A 15,666-nucleotide genomic window follows, 5' to 3' on the forward strand; every position below is an offset into this window, starting at 1 on the left:
TTAAATTAGTTTCAATTTGTGCTCAAATTATAGTTGCACATTCAAAGTACACATATGTAATTTTTTACATTCTCTGGCAAAAAGTTTCTGTCAATCAAACACTTTAGCTGTTGCAGGGAAAACAAGTGGTTAAATATAGTTAACACAATTTGTTGCAAAGACGAAATTAATTTACGAGTTTTCGAGAATACACGCGATACGAACAGGCATGGGCTCGTGCAAACCTAAAATCCGTACCATAGTAGAACATATATTAAAAGCCTTGGCATTAGGCCTACCATGGCCCATGGGCCAACATAGAATGCAAATTCATCTCTAAAGTAGCGATAAAAGATAAATAAATAAAGGAATTAGGCAAAAAAGTATGCAAAATAAAGTGACCTAACAAATGAAAAGTAACCTAAAAACACAAAAAGTGATTTTTGGTAACTTTATAATTTCTTAAATATTGACCCCACAACCATGAAATTTTGGTTCTACATTTCTTTTGTTAATTGGTATAACCAAAAAAAAGTAATTTTAGTAACAAAAAATTGCCCTAGTAATGAGACAAAAACATTAGGTAGCATGCCTGGTGATTTTATTTTTTAAATAACAAGTATTTTCTTCATTGCAGCTTATAATTGACCACACTCCCGCATAATTATGACAGATTGCTACCACCTTTTGTGTTTGTTCGTCAGTTGTTGCTTGTACGCAGGTCAGTGCAGTTTTATTGAATTTCAGTCATTTATTATTAACATTTCACGAATAACTGTTTTGTTTAGATGAATTAAGATATTTTCCTGAAGAGGGCAGAAAGTTTTGCCGAAAACGTTCGAAATTATGTATCTATTTCATTTCTGTATTAATTTTGAATTATGCAATTCAATGTTATTAAGTTGTTATCGATTGTCTGTCTATAATTGAGCATTAGTTTATCAAAAAATTGTCATCTTATCGTTATGGAAACGGAAGAGCAAAATTGGCCTTCTTCTAAGCGCACAGTCATGATTACATTTTGTTTATTTCTTTTTGGCATCTTTTTAACCTTCTCTGCATATTTGACTGCATTTGGCCTTCAATCAAGCATCAACATAGAAGATGGTGTCGGTAAAGTTTTCCCTAAGTTGTTGTTCTTTTTACTGTACGTAGAAGTAATTGTGATAATTACTATAGTTGATTTATGGGACTATGGGACTCGAGGCAGCATCACAATTACACGCGTTTTTAGGGCCATGTCTTGTAAAGTAGGTGCCGTGTTAAAAAAAACACTTTCTTTGTCAAAATTATTTCATTCTTACTTGCAAGGGACTAGTGCGTACTTTTATTTGGTGCAGGGACGGCCTACGGAGCGCTGAACTAATCTAGCATAATTATATAGGCTTGCTGTAGGCTACTGCACAGTGTCAAATTGTCTATGTGAAATATTTTACATATTTATGTAGCCTAAGTACAGTAGGTAGATGTACTAAAGTTGGTTGGTTTTTGAATCTTTATACTCAGACTGACAAACATGCCCGAATTGAGGGAAAAGAGCAGAGGGTGCAGTTGCCCCGGGCCCCCCTTTTGAAGGGCCCACCGACGTGGAAAATGTGACTTTGTGTTATTATTATTATTTTCTCTCAGTCTTTAAAGTTTCTGCAAAATGCCTCCTTTTTCTTTCAAGGTTACTTTTTAGTCACAAGGTGGTGACTGAGCTTGGCGAAAAGGCATTAGCGGTGTGGGTGACTTTTAAGTTACTTTAAGAAGTTTTTCGCACAGGGGCCCTCCAATCGAAAATTGCCCGGACGCCAATTAGTTAAACTCTCCCTTGGACGTGGGATAGCGCAGCGGATAAGGCGCTCGCTTTCTAATTATGCAATCCTGGTTCGACTCCCGGCTTAAGCTGGTTGTTGACAAACACCGCTCACCTCTACCCAGGGTGTAATAAATTGGGTGGGCGTAGTTGCTAAAGTAAAGGCGGCCGAGAGAAAGGAACTGGCCACCCTACTCTCCTTAATGCCAAAGGCTTAGTATAATTATAACCTTATCTTTTCATCTCCCAATGCTTGGATCAAGTATGGGACTGACCTTTACCTTTTTTTGGACGTAGTAATAGTTTTTCGTGTCAAAGGCTCGAAACAAATTTTTGCACGGAGCCCCCCGATCTAAAAGTTCCCCGGGCCAACATCAGCTAAACCCGGCCCTGCTGACAAAGCCTTGATAGGTTATTCCTGGTAGTTTTGCATACTGTAGACTTGTAGAGGCTCTTGACGCAGGGTCGGTTACCGAGATTGGCAGAGTGAAGTTTTCCGATTGTTGAAGTGTTCTTGCCAGGGAATTATTCCATTCACTAGGTGCCGTTGAATGGAGAGCAGTCCTGAAATGCGTTGCTCAAGCGCACACCCCGAGAGTCGAACCAGCGCAGCGTGATCTTGAGCCAGGCGCATATCCACTTTTTTTTTAGCTGACGGGGTGGACAATTAAGGACAAAGTGTATTAACTTTCTTGTTTTAGGAGTTGCGTCTGGAACTGCTATTTATGCCACAGCCACAGTTTTTGGTGTTTTCGTAACTCCTATTCTTCTTCGCTTAATTGGCGCCAAAACTTGCATCACTTTGTGCGAAGGGACGTATCTTATATATATCTTGGCAAACTTTTATCCAGGTACGAATATACATTATTGCTTTAAAATATGTGTAGGTTTTATTGTATTCTGTGTTTTTATGTTTGTAAAGAACCAAAAATACATTTAAAGTTAGGGTATGTATCTGTAGGGACGTAGGCTATGACGCCATGTTGATGAAGGAACCGATTTTGCATTCACCAATCACCATTATCTATTCATCAACATCACCTCTGTCTTCTGTACAAACCTTCATCCATAGCAATCCATTTGAACTTCTTTCTATTTCAAAACTGGAAAACCACAAGTCGTAATTGATAATTTTAAAAGTTACAGGAATCAGTAGTGATACAATGAAGCAAACCATGATATAAATTCTGTGGAGGCGTGGGTCTTAGTCTAATATCTGACGCTGAACTGTTACTCTTATATTATGTAGCAAGAATTCAACGTTTAAATACAACCCAGATATTGCATTTTATGTTATAAAATTGCTAGAATTTGAAACACGCGCTATGTCAACGCAAATCTTGTTGGTTGTTATAAAAGTTGTTCATATCTAAGAGTACTGCATACACCGTTGTGTGCAGTAATGTGCATAACAACATATTTTATATTGCAGCATCATACACGCTCATTCCTGCTGGAGCAATAGTGGGAATAGGAGAGGCAACAATATGGCCAGCTTTAGTAATGTTCACCATATATTATGCAAGATGCTATGCTCGCTTTAGTTCAAAAGAAGTTGGCGTATATGCTGTGGAGTTCATTGGAGTGATGTTTTCTGTGTTTCATTTCAGCGGAGTAAGACTACTTTACGTAAACTTTTATTTGTAGCTATCCAACTTTTCTCATTCCATTTTGCTTCAAAGAAGCCTGGTCTACATCTTGAGACATCAGTGTCGAACAGTTGCATGCAGTAACTCTGCAGTAACTATTTGTACCCAACTATGCTTCATAAACAACAGAATTTTTACAAAAATTGTTTTGACAGTTTGTTATGGGTTTTCTACACCAAGGTTACTCAACAAATCTTAACAAACGTCAGGTTTGACAAGTTTAATATTTTAGCGGTCCGGTGAATAAGTTATTTCATACGCAACCACGAAAGTTAAACTATCTGGGAGTAACTATTGGGAAGTCTGGGAGTAGAATCCCCCTGCAACTAGGATAACAACAGTAAAGATTGCTTCCTCCCAGTAGAAATCTGTAACTAAGATAATAACAGTAAAAATTGCTTCCTCCCAGTAGAAATCTGTTTAAGGGGGCAGTTCTACTTAGAATCGCATTTTTTGTACTTGTCATAAATAACAATCTACCAGTGACGATCGGTGAGGGAAAGCAAGGAAAGCAGTGCTTTCCTTAGCAAAAACTATGCAAAATATAATGACTGAATTCTAGGTTTAACTTATTATTTTTATCACGTCTATTTTAACTTGAAAATTACTGTATTCGTGACTAGAATTACTCGTAACGCTTGTGAGTAGTCTAAGTCCTCACCAAACCGCATGTCTTGCCTATAAGTGCCAATTGACGCAAACCTTCTGTCAGAAACAATCACTGAGGCTCCAGGGAAGCAACTATCAAACTTGCTTTCCCAGATTCAAAAATGTCAAAAAACGCCTTCGTTTTAACCAATCCTCACTCGTTTTGCAAAACGTCACCAGCTGCTTAGCCAATCAAATGTGTTATGGTTATGGTAGGTTAGTTGTGCTTTCCCAGTGACGTCAATGCGTACATTCGCTAGAGCCACTAGACTAACTCGTCAGAATGGTATCTCGTCACGGTAAACGCACCGCATCATAATGCCAAAAAGCTTGTTGCTGTTTTTTGATGTCTCCTCGCCATGTACTTTAGCCTACTGTACTAGCTTTCATAGTCATGCCTTTGCCCTTTTTACAGCGTTGATATAACGTTACTTCGCCAATGAACGTTCAGGTGCGGATGCAATATTTAGTTTGTTAAGCTTCTATACGCAGGAGGCAAACTTATCCAGCTTTTTGTACAAATTGCTTGCGGTCGTAATGTTGAGGCCTAAGTGTTAGTTTTTGTAGTGTAGGCTTAACTGAATATCTGAGAATGAACATTCATGACGAATTAAACATTTAGACAACTATTATTCTATGTCTAACACAGGATTTTGGTCCTGCAACGTTAAAATTAAGATTGTTTGTGACTTCTAAACATTAAATGGATGTATGATCACGACATAGGCGAAGCACAATTTGACAGATTTTTATTTTTGATTTGTTTTGGAAATGCTCTCAGAGCGCACCAAATTGGAACTGTTTTTCAAAAATTTCTGGGGGAGGCCCCCCAGACCCCCCGCTGGAAGTGTTGCCTTCGGCAACACGCCTTCGGGCTTCGCCCGACGGTTACGCCCTTCGTGCCTACTACCTTGCTGCAGCATATTTCCAAGTTGCTTTCCCAACGGTTTAAGCCACCGAACGTCACTGCAATCCACACACAAAAGTTCACCCACAAACCCCAACAAACCATATATTGCTGGAAAAAGGAGGAAACAAGCCATCCAAAAATATTTACTTTGTTAGGCTGGGGCAATCCATTAAGGGTTTATACCATTTTGAATTTGTAAATAAAATCAACCGATTGTCTCCATTGCAGCCCTAAAAACTCGAAAATGGTTAAAGGTAGGGACTTCAAACTGCATGGTGATCTAGTAGGGTAGGCCTATCCTAGCCATAAATTGATAGAGGGGATTTCTTTTAACTCTTTTATTTGTTTAAATATAAAAAATTTAATAATTGCTATGCATCGAGAGCAAATTTGACTTCAGAATTTGGTAATAAAATATTTATTACTCTGAATATTGAAACAAAACTTAATCATTATGTCCGTAAGGGCCTACTGTACATCTGTTAAAAGTTTTAGCCAATTCTGACAAGTAGTCTTCTAGAAGAAACGTTTTTAGTGCACAAAAACATGATTTTGAGTAAATCGCATTTGAAAAATAGAATTAGGTAAATTTATGCTTTTGACTATGTGACTTCTATGTCCATTCAAAGGAATTCTTTGTATTCTCAATAAACTTGGTTAACCTTTTGAAAAAGTGGCGCTATTTAACTTATTTATTATTAGATTTTGTAAGGGAAAATACAAAACATCTTGCAAATAACATTCTCACAAAAATGCAAATGTTTATTTACATTTTAAACTGAGGTGCGTTCAGAAAACCTTCAGTTTGAAGCCTAATGAGGGCAAATAGGTGAAAACTGACTGCATATTCGGAATCTACGATTAATTTCCAATATATAACAATAAAATAAAAAAAAAATGAATTTTTTTTTTCTAAGTGGAACTGCCCCGTTAAAAAAGCCCTGAAACGTGGCAATGAGGTTATTCTTCCAAAAGCTCAAGGTCCACCATCAACACCCAGAAGTTCCGGATTCGGACTGCGGTCCGCCAGTTGAGTAGCCCTGATCTACACCAAAAGATTTGATTTTGCAAAACAAATAGCTTACTTGCAAGTAGGCAAACGATTGTTGGTTCGAGATTGTTGGTTTCTTTGTGCGCACTAGAGCAAAGAGCATCAAAACCAGCTCTGAATTTTCCTGAATAATATGCAGAACAATTTACAAATAATATTAGTAATACGTTGAAATGTAAACGTACAGCGTGAAGGTTCTTGTCTTTTTATTTTCATTATTGACCTATTCCACTTTAAAATGGTTAGCTTAGCTCTACCAGTAGGCCTACCAATCCTTCTAGATTAAAATCTATATGCCTGCAGAAATCATAAACTACAAGCTCTCATTCCTTCTGCAATATAGTACCTCCAGGCCAGACATAATTTTCTTTCAGTAAGGTAGTTTTACCTCAGGTTGAAAACGTCTAACGCTAAGGTGTTGCGACCGTGCCATATTTTAAACTGATTGTCCGCTTGTCCGCTTTGGTATTAAGCACATTATAACATCCGCGTTTTGTTGCTTCTACCTTTTTCTAGACCTCTGCTATGTTTATCATATATTGTTTTTTCGTTGTGATGGTCAGAAATAAAAACAAACTGAGCTGAGCTAACACGTAAGAAATTTACATAGCTAAGTCAACGGAAACAGCTAGTGAGGTGCGAATACCGTATGCCAGCTGTTGCCAGGGGCAGATAGAACAATTAGCCTGAAGAGGAGGCGATTTCAACAAAACACAATGATGTGTAAGTCTACTCTACATTAACTAGACCTTAAAATTACATCATGAATAAAGTTCCTTTTTTTCAGAGGTGGGCAGTACCGAGTACAATTGTACCGCGGTACTTTTTGTGTACCGGTACCGTACCGCGGTAATTTTTGAAATTTGTACCGGTTGCCTAAATACCCAGTACTTTTTTGGTCAAAATACCCGGTACTTTTATCGGTACTTTTTTTCAACAATGTTAACTCCGTAACGATTTAATCCATGAACGAAAATGACGCGAAGAGAAATCGAGATTTCATCAACGTAGTACGAGATTTCATCACGTACTCCACAGCACTGATCATCAACTCGCCATGGCGTTGCATCCACATTTTCGGCTCTCGTTGATCCCACAATCGAACATGGATGAACGATATTCATTTATTTCGGAAAGCATAGCGAAAAGCATCAAGACTCAGATGATCAGCAAGCTTGAATCTTTGCTTGAGCAAGAAGGTCAGAATGAAGCTAAAAGCAGCAGCGACGACTTAGAAGAAGTAGCTCAGCAAGACGAGTGTTTAGGTTTTTTGTTTGAGCAACCGAGAAGCCGACGACAAAGTGCATCTAAACTGGTTGATGAATTTCTCAAAATGAGTCCTCAGAGATGTCTCAAAATCAGTCCGCTTTAAGCATCCGACGATCGAAAGATTGTTTATTAAAACAAACACTGCAATCCCTTCAAGTGCTGCTATTGAAAGATTTTTTTCCACCGCTAAAGACATTTTGAGGCCGAAACGAGCTGGATTAAGTGACACTCATTTTGAGATGCTACTGTTTTTGAAAGCGAATGCCTAGAACAGGCTTGCCCCAAACTTTTACTAAATACCCAATTAGTTATAAAGTAATAGGCCTATAACTTTAGGGTCTTATCAAATTTTTTTGTAAAGTGTTGAGGACTGTACTGCAATTCCTAAATTTTTTTATTACTTTCTTTGCTTTGAATTTTGTGTGTTAAAATAGGAGTCCAATGAGGATTCGTTGTTTTGCGGTTTACTCCGTATGTGGCATAATTACTGCTTTTCAAATGTTATGGGCCCCTGTTTAATCTTTAGAGATAAATGTTGAACAGAGGTGTAAAAAGTAGTCCATTTGAATAGTCAAGTAAAAGTACAGTTACTGAAGGTCAATTTTAATTCGTTACAATTACAAGTAGAAAGTACCAGAGCACATCACCACTCAAGTAGAAGTAAAAAAGTACTGATCTTTAAAATTACTCAAGTAGAATTAATAAATTTTGCAGTCAAAAAACAAACATTTTTGACAAATTTTATCAAGTTTTGAAAAAATATTTCAAAATCCCAATATTTTTAGTCATAAAATATCTCACTTAATAGTTTAATTTTAAATGAATCATTTAGGTCTTAGGAAGATAAACTTTTCGTTTTAATAATTCTTTTTAACAAAACTTTTTATTTTTAACTATTTCTCTTTAAAATATTTTTTTTTATCTTGGAAACGATACCTTTTTAACAGATTTTTACCAAAGTTACAACTTTCTACTTGACAAAATATAAAATTACTCAAGTAAAGTTACTTTGGCATAAAACTAAACAAGTGAAAGTAGAAAGTAATGAAAAATAAAACTAGGCCTACTCAAAAAGTACTAGTTACTGAACATTGCTACTTAACATAAAAGTAAAAAGAAATTATAGTGTCACTGTCTTTTATTTTGTGCAAATTGCTTTTATGTTTATGCTAATTTTTATGCTAATTGCAAGCCAGTCCATTTTAGATGGATACCAGTTTTTTGTTTTATTGCTACTTAAGTAACACTACTTTCATTACTTTACACCTCTGATGTTGAATGACCTTTACTTCCAATAGCTTTCTATGCGGCATGTTGGGTTGGCCCTTAACTATAAGTCTATAAACTAACAAGTATTAATATGCTTACCTTAAATTTATACATTTATACTGAGCAAAATCAAGAGACTTGTGACTTTATTTTCCGATCTGTTCCATTCAGCTTTGCGTGCCTACCAAAGAGCTGGTTGAGCAGTCTTTGTGTAGAATATGAACATCGTCATAGCGCGTTGCTGTTACTTGTTAATATAATTGGGATGGAGATGAATCGCATTTGTGGTTTTAAATGTAAGATTATTTCGATTACAATCACAAAAAAATCATCATTTTAAGTCATTTAACTTGTATTTAAAAAAGTACCGTACCGAGTACCGTAACGGTACCGCGGTACTTTTTGAAAATAGTACCGGTACCGGTACCACGGTACTATTTTTGACCAGTACCGAGTACCGGTACCGCGGTACTTTTAAATTGTACCGTGCCCATCTCTGCTTTTTCTTTATTTTAGAAGGGGGGCAATTGCCCATTCGCAGATCTTGTAAACCTCTGAAATTCCCTTCTGTTATGGCAAGCAAACGCTAGCAGGTTTTGTTAAATTGATGAATATAAAATGCACTTCATAGTTATCATTGCTTGTTTTGCTATTCAGGTTTTTGGAAATTTGCTTTCATACGGAATCTTATCTCTTCAACGGTCATCTAGTTCATCAGACAATGGAAACACTACTTTTCCGACTCCAATAGCTCGAGATTTATCAGTTTGTGGAAAAAATGACTGCCAAGACCCAAACATCACCATACAAAATATCGACAGTTATGTTCCATCTGGCAAAACTCTTTTATACATTTTATTGGGAGTCATGACTGGTCTAGTCTTACTTGCAATAGTTATTCATTGGTTTTTTACAAAGGATATTGTTGATGATGCAGATATAAATGATAGCCCAGATGATAAAATTAACATTAGCAAAACAGAAGACAAAAAGGTGCGAGGTCTTTGCGTATATTTTGTAGGCTATACAAAATTTTCTCTCAGAATAATCATATCACTCCGATTTATTTGTTTTGTTTGTTTGTTTTTTTTTCAGACAAATTTGCAATCAGTCCTGTCTACACTGAAACAAACTGGATTAGTAGTGATACATCCAAAGCAATTACTTCTTGCTCCTTTTTCAGTCCATTGTGGTCTTATGATTGGTTTTGCTTTTGTAGAACTGACCAGAGCATTTGGTTCATGCATGATTGGAGTTGAATCTGTGAGTTTATTGTCGAGTTAATCAAGGGAACACAAATCATTGGCGTAAATATCACTATCGAGGACGGCGGTTTCCAACTTTTTTAGGCATACGGCACTCAACTGAAGAGAAAAATATTTTTTGGCACCCCATGACAGACTAACGATCTTTCATCTCGAATGCAGCAGGTAGTTGAAACAAACCTTATTTGTTTTATACCAAAGACTTTAAAAAGTGGAATTCATTCAGTCCCTTCCCTTGACCTGCAGTTCTTATGCAATGCAGTTCATATGCACTGCACACTGCATAATATACAGTGTGGAGAAAAGTGGGCAAGTTCGCTTGTTGTGTCTTTAAGAAAGACAATTAAATAATAACACCTTTAGAAACTAAAATAATAATAGTAACAGTAATTTTACTCGCAGATTAAACGTCACTTTGAAACGACATTTTGAAAAAAAAAAGTTTTTTTATTTTGAAGTCACACTAAAGGCGCGTTCACACTACAGTTATTTTCGCCGCAGCAAAGCGAACCTTTTGTTTGTTTTATTGTCGCCTGGTGTCGCTCACTTGTAGTTGCTTTGCTTCAGTTTCACAAAGTGAGCGTGTGACAAAGATCGATCCTGAGCGTTTTTTCTGCTCAGCTGCGCTTGGTTTCTGCGTGACGTCATGCGTGTTTTTGGCTCGAAAGTTGATTTTCTGAGTCTCGGGTGTCTGCTTCGCTTAGGCTGGAGTCTGGACAACTACCCTGTTTGAAGTTGGTAGTTATACAGGGATATTGAATAGCCTGGGAAAGTTTCTGTAGCAGATAAGGCAATTGCTGGGTCTCAGTAAGTTATTTTGGCTTTACCTAGGACTGTAGTTAAGGAAAATTATTATAAAATGAGTATGGTAAGGCTACCTAGGACAGCAAGCTTGTACCCAAAGTGCTCAGTTTCATGACCAGTGAATCAGGAATATATCCAAATTATTTTAGTTAGAATCTGTAGTTAGAACAGTAACTTAGAAAGGGTATCATTTAGATCATAACATTATTGTAGCTAGCCCTACTAGTTGTAACGGTACTCTCAGTAAAAAAATGAGCACATTTTTCAACAACGACCAAAAATTGGAAACTTTAATTTTGGCCGTACAAGACTTTTCATGTCTTTGGGATTTGAAGACACAGTCCTACCACAACCACAACAGCCGTGAGAACGCTTGGGTGCAAGTTGCGGCTCAATGTAATTGCCCTGATGGTGAGTCTTGTAGTACCTAGTACCGGTATACTGTAATATTAGAGTGGTCCTTATTTGCTAACTTTTGAATTATAACTACATATAAGAACCACCCAATATAACATAGTGTAAAAGTGTTTTTTGGGGTATATTTAGAGTATTATTATTGCTTTTCGTAGTTTATTGTATTTGAAGTGCATAATAACAATGTGAGATCTAAACCAACATAACCCAGACCAGACCTCTATGGTTGCATCCTACAATACATGGATCCAAGTAAAATTTATCATCTGCATTTCTCCTAACATTGAGTAACCACGGTTACTTTAGTTAAGTTTAAGGACATATCAGATTCATCGTAAGAGACATATCAGATTCATCGTATTACTCAATGTTTTGCTTGATAGGATACTTGTTTTTTAGCCATGTAACTGTTCATGATAGGGACAGTGGAATATCGGGACGACTCACTTTACTGATTTTTCTTGCGAAATAAACAGCTGGAGGGTTATTAAGAAGTTCAAAAATTAGCAGAACTACACAACGTTTTCTTTGCTTTTAGGTAAATTGATTCTCATCAAATGAATTGCTATGTTTAGGTAAAATTTTGGGTGCTAGAAAATCTGCAAAACCTTACTGTAGCAATGTAAGGCTACCTACCATTACCGGTATTGCGTGAATTCTAACCCTGCATTATCATGACTTGAATAATATTAAATAAACATGATATCACACATTTCCTACATTTATTTTGGCGATACACACTCTGTACACACGTGGGCAGATCATATAAACTGCACCTGAGTATGCGACATATGGCAGTAGACCTCAAGTTGTAGTTGTATCAAATTTTGTCATAACATTATGACCCTCCAGTTGTCCACCTTACTTTTGAGTGAGCAATCCCCTTCTTCTACCATCCCTAGTTCATGATAGCCTATTACAGGACCGAACATGCAGGACAAGTCAGTGTATGGATGAGTCATTAATATGTATCATGTTAGATGAAAATATGCTTGTTTAGTTTCAGACTGTTCAAAAGTGTGGAAATCACTTCGGGATAAATACAGACGAATAAGGAAAAAAATCCCTCGATCTGGCGATGCAGCTGCCACTAGCAAGCCGTGGAGTTTGCTCAACATTATGAGTTTTCTTGACCCAGTCATGGCATATAGAAAGTAAGTATATTCAGGCATTGCTTAGCCTATGTGGTGCAAAATAAATCAATCTGTACCTGTATGTAGTCTTCATTTCTCTCAATCAATATGTATTTCACACAAACGTATGTTGCCATAACTGAAAGTTAATTGCTCAAGGATAAGCCTGCTATGTCACTGAAATGTTTTGTTGCGTACCCAATACTGAGGCTGTTCGAAACAAAATTCTTTTTAAAGATTTTTGCTCCGAAACGAAACCAAGAAAAGGAATTTTGTTTTGAACAGCCTTAATGCGAATTCACTTTGATGTATGAGTTTTTGGCACTTTTTATATTTCCAAACTCTTGTATATTTCGTTTCGAACACAGAACGAAACGAAATGGCTTGGACTTCGAAATGAAACGAATTTCTTTACTCAGAAATTATTTCGAAACGAAATCAAGAAAAGGAATTTCGCTTCGAAACGAAATATTTTTGTTTCGAGTAGCCTTACCCAAATACCCATGGCACTGAAAGTATACAAATGTTTTTACAGAACTACTTCTAATCTGACGTTTGGAATCTCAGAGGATCTTCAAGAAAAATCACCTCTTACAGAAAATGAAGCTGACTGCCACATTGCTGGAGACATACAAGCTGACGCTCAGTCAGTTTTTAATTCATTGCCTGACAACAGCCAATCATCGGAGGCTCCAAATGAAAATGTCACTCTTTCTCTTGAGGACAGCGAGCTTGCTTCAGTAGAATCATCGCCAATTTCATTGAACCAGCGTATGAGTTCAGGTAAATAAGCTGAAGTAGGCTACGCCTTGCGGCCTGTAAATGCTGAATTCATCGCAAATCGTTTGTGGGTTATGTTGTGTGTGTTTATGGACCTATTAACAGATGTCAGTGGCTTAGCACTCGACTCAAGATCAAGCGGCGCCGGTTCGGTTTTTGGGGTGTGCGTTTGAGCGACGCATTTCAGGACTGCTTACCATTCAGCGGCACCTAGTGGATGGAACATTTCTTCGCCAACAACTATAGGAATAGGAAACTTCACTCTATCCTCAGACTGACGAAGCCTCAATATGCCCGTTTCGCATACTTGTAGAGGCTTTTGAAACAGGACTGGTTACCGAGATTGACAGATTCAAAAAACCGAGAACCAACCAAACACGTCTTCATATTGCTTTACGTCTTTCACAGATACTTGTACAAAGCAAAAGAAAAGAACTGGCGGTCGCAAACGCAAATTAAGCGATTGTACGACATCCATTGCTAGCTTTTGCATGAAGGAGTTAAAAGACATACAGAAGGAAGCAGGTAACCAAACTATCTGCTGTTTTGAAACTACAATAGCCTACCTTTCTTTGCCATAATAAACTTCAAAATGTTCAGTAGTTAATTTCTATTCAGTAGGCCTACTCAACTTTTAGCTAGACCCCGGCTATGAACATGAAGTTTATTTTTCCGCTTTGTTGGTCAGAAATACAAATATACTGAACTGGCATTGCAACCTCGAGAACTCCACACAAGTTTGAAAGCACATGAAATAATTTAACACAATTTGTTGTTAACACCTATTGTTAACAATATTTGTTAACACCTATCCTCACAAGCAAGCAATTTCCTGCTGCAACCAGAGGGCAAGTTTACTCCAGTTGTATGAGGAGTGTCATGCTCTATGGCTCTGAAACGTAGGCTACTTTAGCAAGCACCGTCAAGCGCCTACAACGTAATGACAGAGCGATGGTAAGATGGACCTGCCTAGTCAAGCCTGAAGACAACATTCAGTTTGAGACTCTTCTATCAAAGCTTAAACTAAAAGACATCAGTGAAGTCCTCCAATTAGGCAGACTGAGATGGCTTGGTCACGTTGAGCGTAGCTCAAGCTGGATCTCACAGGTCAGATGTGTCAACATCGCAGCACAGCGGGGTCAAGGTAGACCAAAACTTTCTTGGGAAGAACTTGTAAAATGTGACCTTGTAGCCCTGAACATGGACTCTGCCAACCCAATAAATCGCGAGGTGTGGAGGGGAAGACTTCGTTCTCGACAGACAGACAGGCCACACCCTCGACATGAGGATTAATTCATGGCCTGTATAATCAAAATTGGTTGATGATGATGTTATAATGTATCTGTTTTCATTTTTGCAGAACAAGAACATGATTCCACCGGCTCTTTCTTTGACTTTGTAGCAAAAGAGGCCAGACAAATGCCAAAACTAATCAGGATGAATTTCCAAAACGAAGTGATGGAGCTGGTTAAAACGTACACACAACAAGTGGAATCATTACATTGTAACTAGTAGCCTATTATATTAGTGTGCCATTTCTGATGTTTCTACATTTTTCATTGAAATACATTGTGATGAAACAAACTTGAAAATGGTTATTTCATGCTACAATTCATCTTAAGCTGCGTGGTGCTCAGAGCTTTTTCATTTTGCCATGAAACTGCTCCAACGTTACTGAAATAATCTTTGAAAGATTCGCGTACATTCATGGCTTCAGATGAGCTTCGTCTTCCGATGCGACGCATTTGAGAAATGCCCTCCGTTTTCCATTCACCTAGGTGCACGGTCCCATTGCTATCTTCATGGTCAGTAGAATTCGGACTTTGATATTGTGTACCACACTCACGTCTGAGAAAATTGTGAACAACAACGGCTGCCTTAACAATTTAAGAAGTAGGAGCAACTAGAAGAGGACGACGAAAACATCTAAACTTTGAAGCTAATATGCCAAAAGCATTTTCTACAATTCGTTGCGCACGCGACAGCCTGTAGTTGAATATTTTTTTATCATGAGATAAGCCTGAACCAGGGTAGGGTCACATCAAGTTTTGACTAAGGGGAAAAGCTTCATCTACAAATACAAACGGCATTGATAGTTGGTTTGTAGCCTACCGTGTAGCGGTTTATCTGCTGGAAGTCCAAGCTGCCCACTGATTAACAGTTTTCCAAATTCAGACTGCGCGAATATAATAGAATCGCTATGTCGCTATAATTTAATCTGCACAAATAACCTGTTTGGATAAGGCCCTTGTGTTTTACTTTCAAAGCCCGAGTGGAAAGGTTGCAGGAGCAAAATAAAATGGTCCCTCGTCTTTTACCATTATAATCCACACCCGAAATGTAAGCGACTAAGCGTACCATAAGGTGGGCTACTTTGAACACATTTCACAGTTATTTGCGTGTGTTTTTTAAAGTATTTATGCTAAATATCTCAAATTTGGTCATCATTGGGTGCAACATAGTCCATTTTGAAAAGTACTAAAAACACATTGATACAGCCAAACAAAACAATAGGTAGGGCTACTTTGAACACTGTCCAAAGTTATGCACATCAACATAGCGCTAAATCGCTAAAAAACACTAGATAACGAAAAAAAACACTAGATCTAGTGGAAAAACACCAGTAGTGGCACCATTGACACTGATCAAACAATTTTTACAGCGGCTGAAAGAAGCATTGTTGCGTCATAAAGGCAT

The 15,666-nt window shown here is 37.6% G+C and overlaps 2 protein-coding genes across 2 annotated transcripts; both read left to right on the forward strand.

The window, feature by feature from the left end:
* Positions 1-944: 944 nt before the first annotated feature.
* Positions 945-9,857, forward strand: LOC145788365 (protein unc-93 homolog A-like). Its single transcript, XM_082600139.1, has 5 exons — positions 945-1,092; positions 2,479-2,628; positions 3,210-3,391; positions 9,231-9,566; positions 9,669-9,857. Exons 1-5 carry the CDS (start codon positions 945-947, stop codon positions 9,855-9,857), a joined length of 1,005 nt encoding a protein of 334 aa, XP_082456265.1.
* Positions 9,858-10,893: 1,036 nt separating this feature from the next.
* On the forward strand, positions 10,894-14,498 carry LOC145788366 (uncharacterized). The gene is made up of 5 exons (XM_082600140.1): positions 10,894-11,053; positions 12,057-12,210; positions 12,725-12,972; positions 13,378-13,494; positions 14,330-14,498. The coding sequence occupies exons 1-5, from the start codon at positions 10,894-10,896 to the stop codon at positions 14,479-14,481; spliced, it is 831 nt and encodes a 276-aa protein (XP_082456266.1). The 3' UTR covers positions 14,482-14,498.
* Positions 14,499-15,666: the final 1,168 nt, after the last annotated feature.

Source organism: Aplidium turbinatum, chromosome 2 (assembly GCF_918807975.1).
Source record: "Aplidium turbinatum chromosome 2, kaAplTurb1.1, whole genome shotgun sequence".
Lineage (NCBI taxonomy): Eukaryota > Metazoa > Chordata > Ascidiacea > Aplousobranchia > Polyclinidae > Aplidium > Aplidium turbinatum.

What these genes read in the sequence shown, in the direction of transcription:
- LOC145788365 (XM_082600139.1), top strand. Translation starts at nt 945, where the DNA reads ATGGAAACGGAAGAGCAAAATTGGCCTTCTTCTAAGCGCACAGTCATG. An exon ending in CTTGGCAAACTTTTATCCAG is followed by an intron (nt 2,629 to 3,209) that starts GTACGAATATAC and finishes TTTATATTGCAG; the next exon opens with CATCATACACGCTCATTCCT. An exon ending in CTGTGTTTCATTTCAGCGGA is followed by an intron (nt 3,392 to 9,230) that starts GTAAGACTACTT and finishes TTTGCTATTCAG; the next exon opens with GTTTTTGGAAATTTGCTTTC.
- LOC145788366 (XM_082600140.1), top strand. Translation starts at nt 10,894, where the DNA reads ATGAGCACATTTTTCAACAACGACCAAAAATTGGAAACTTTAATTTTG. An exon ending in TCAATGTAATTGCCCTGATG is followed by an intron (nt 11,054 to 12,056) that starts GTGAGTCTTGTA and finishes ATGCTTGTTTAG; the next exon opens with TTTCAGACTGTTCAAAAGTG. An exon ending in CCAGTCATGGCATATAGAAA is followed by an intron (nt 12,211 to 12,724) that starts GTAAGTATATTC and finishes ATGTTTTTACAG; the next exon opens with AACTACTTCTAATCTGACGT.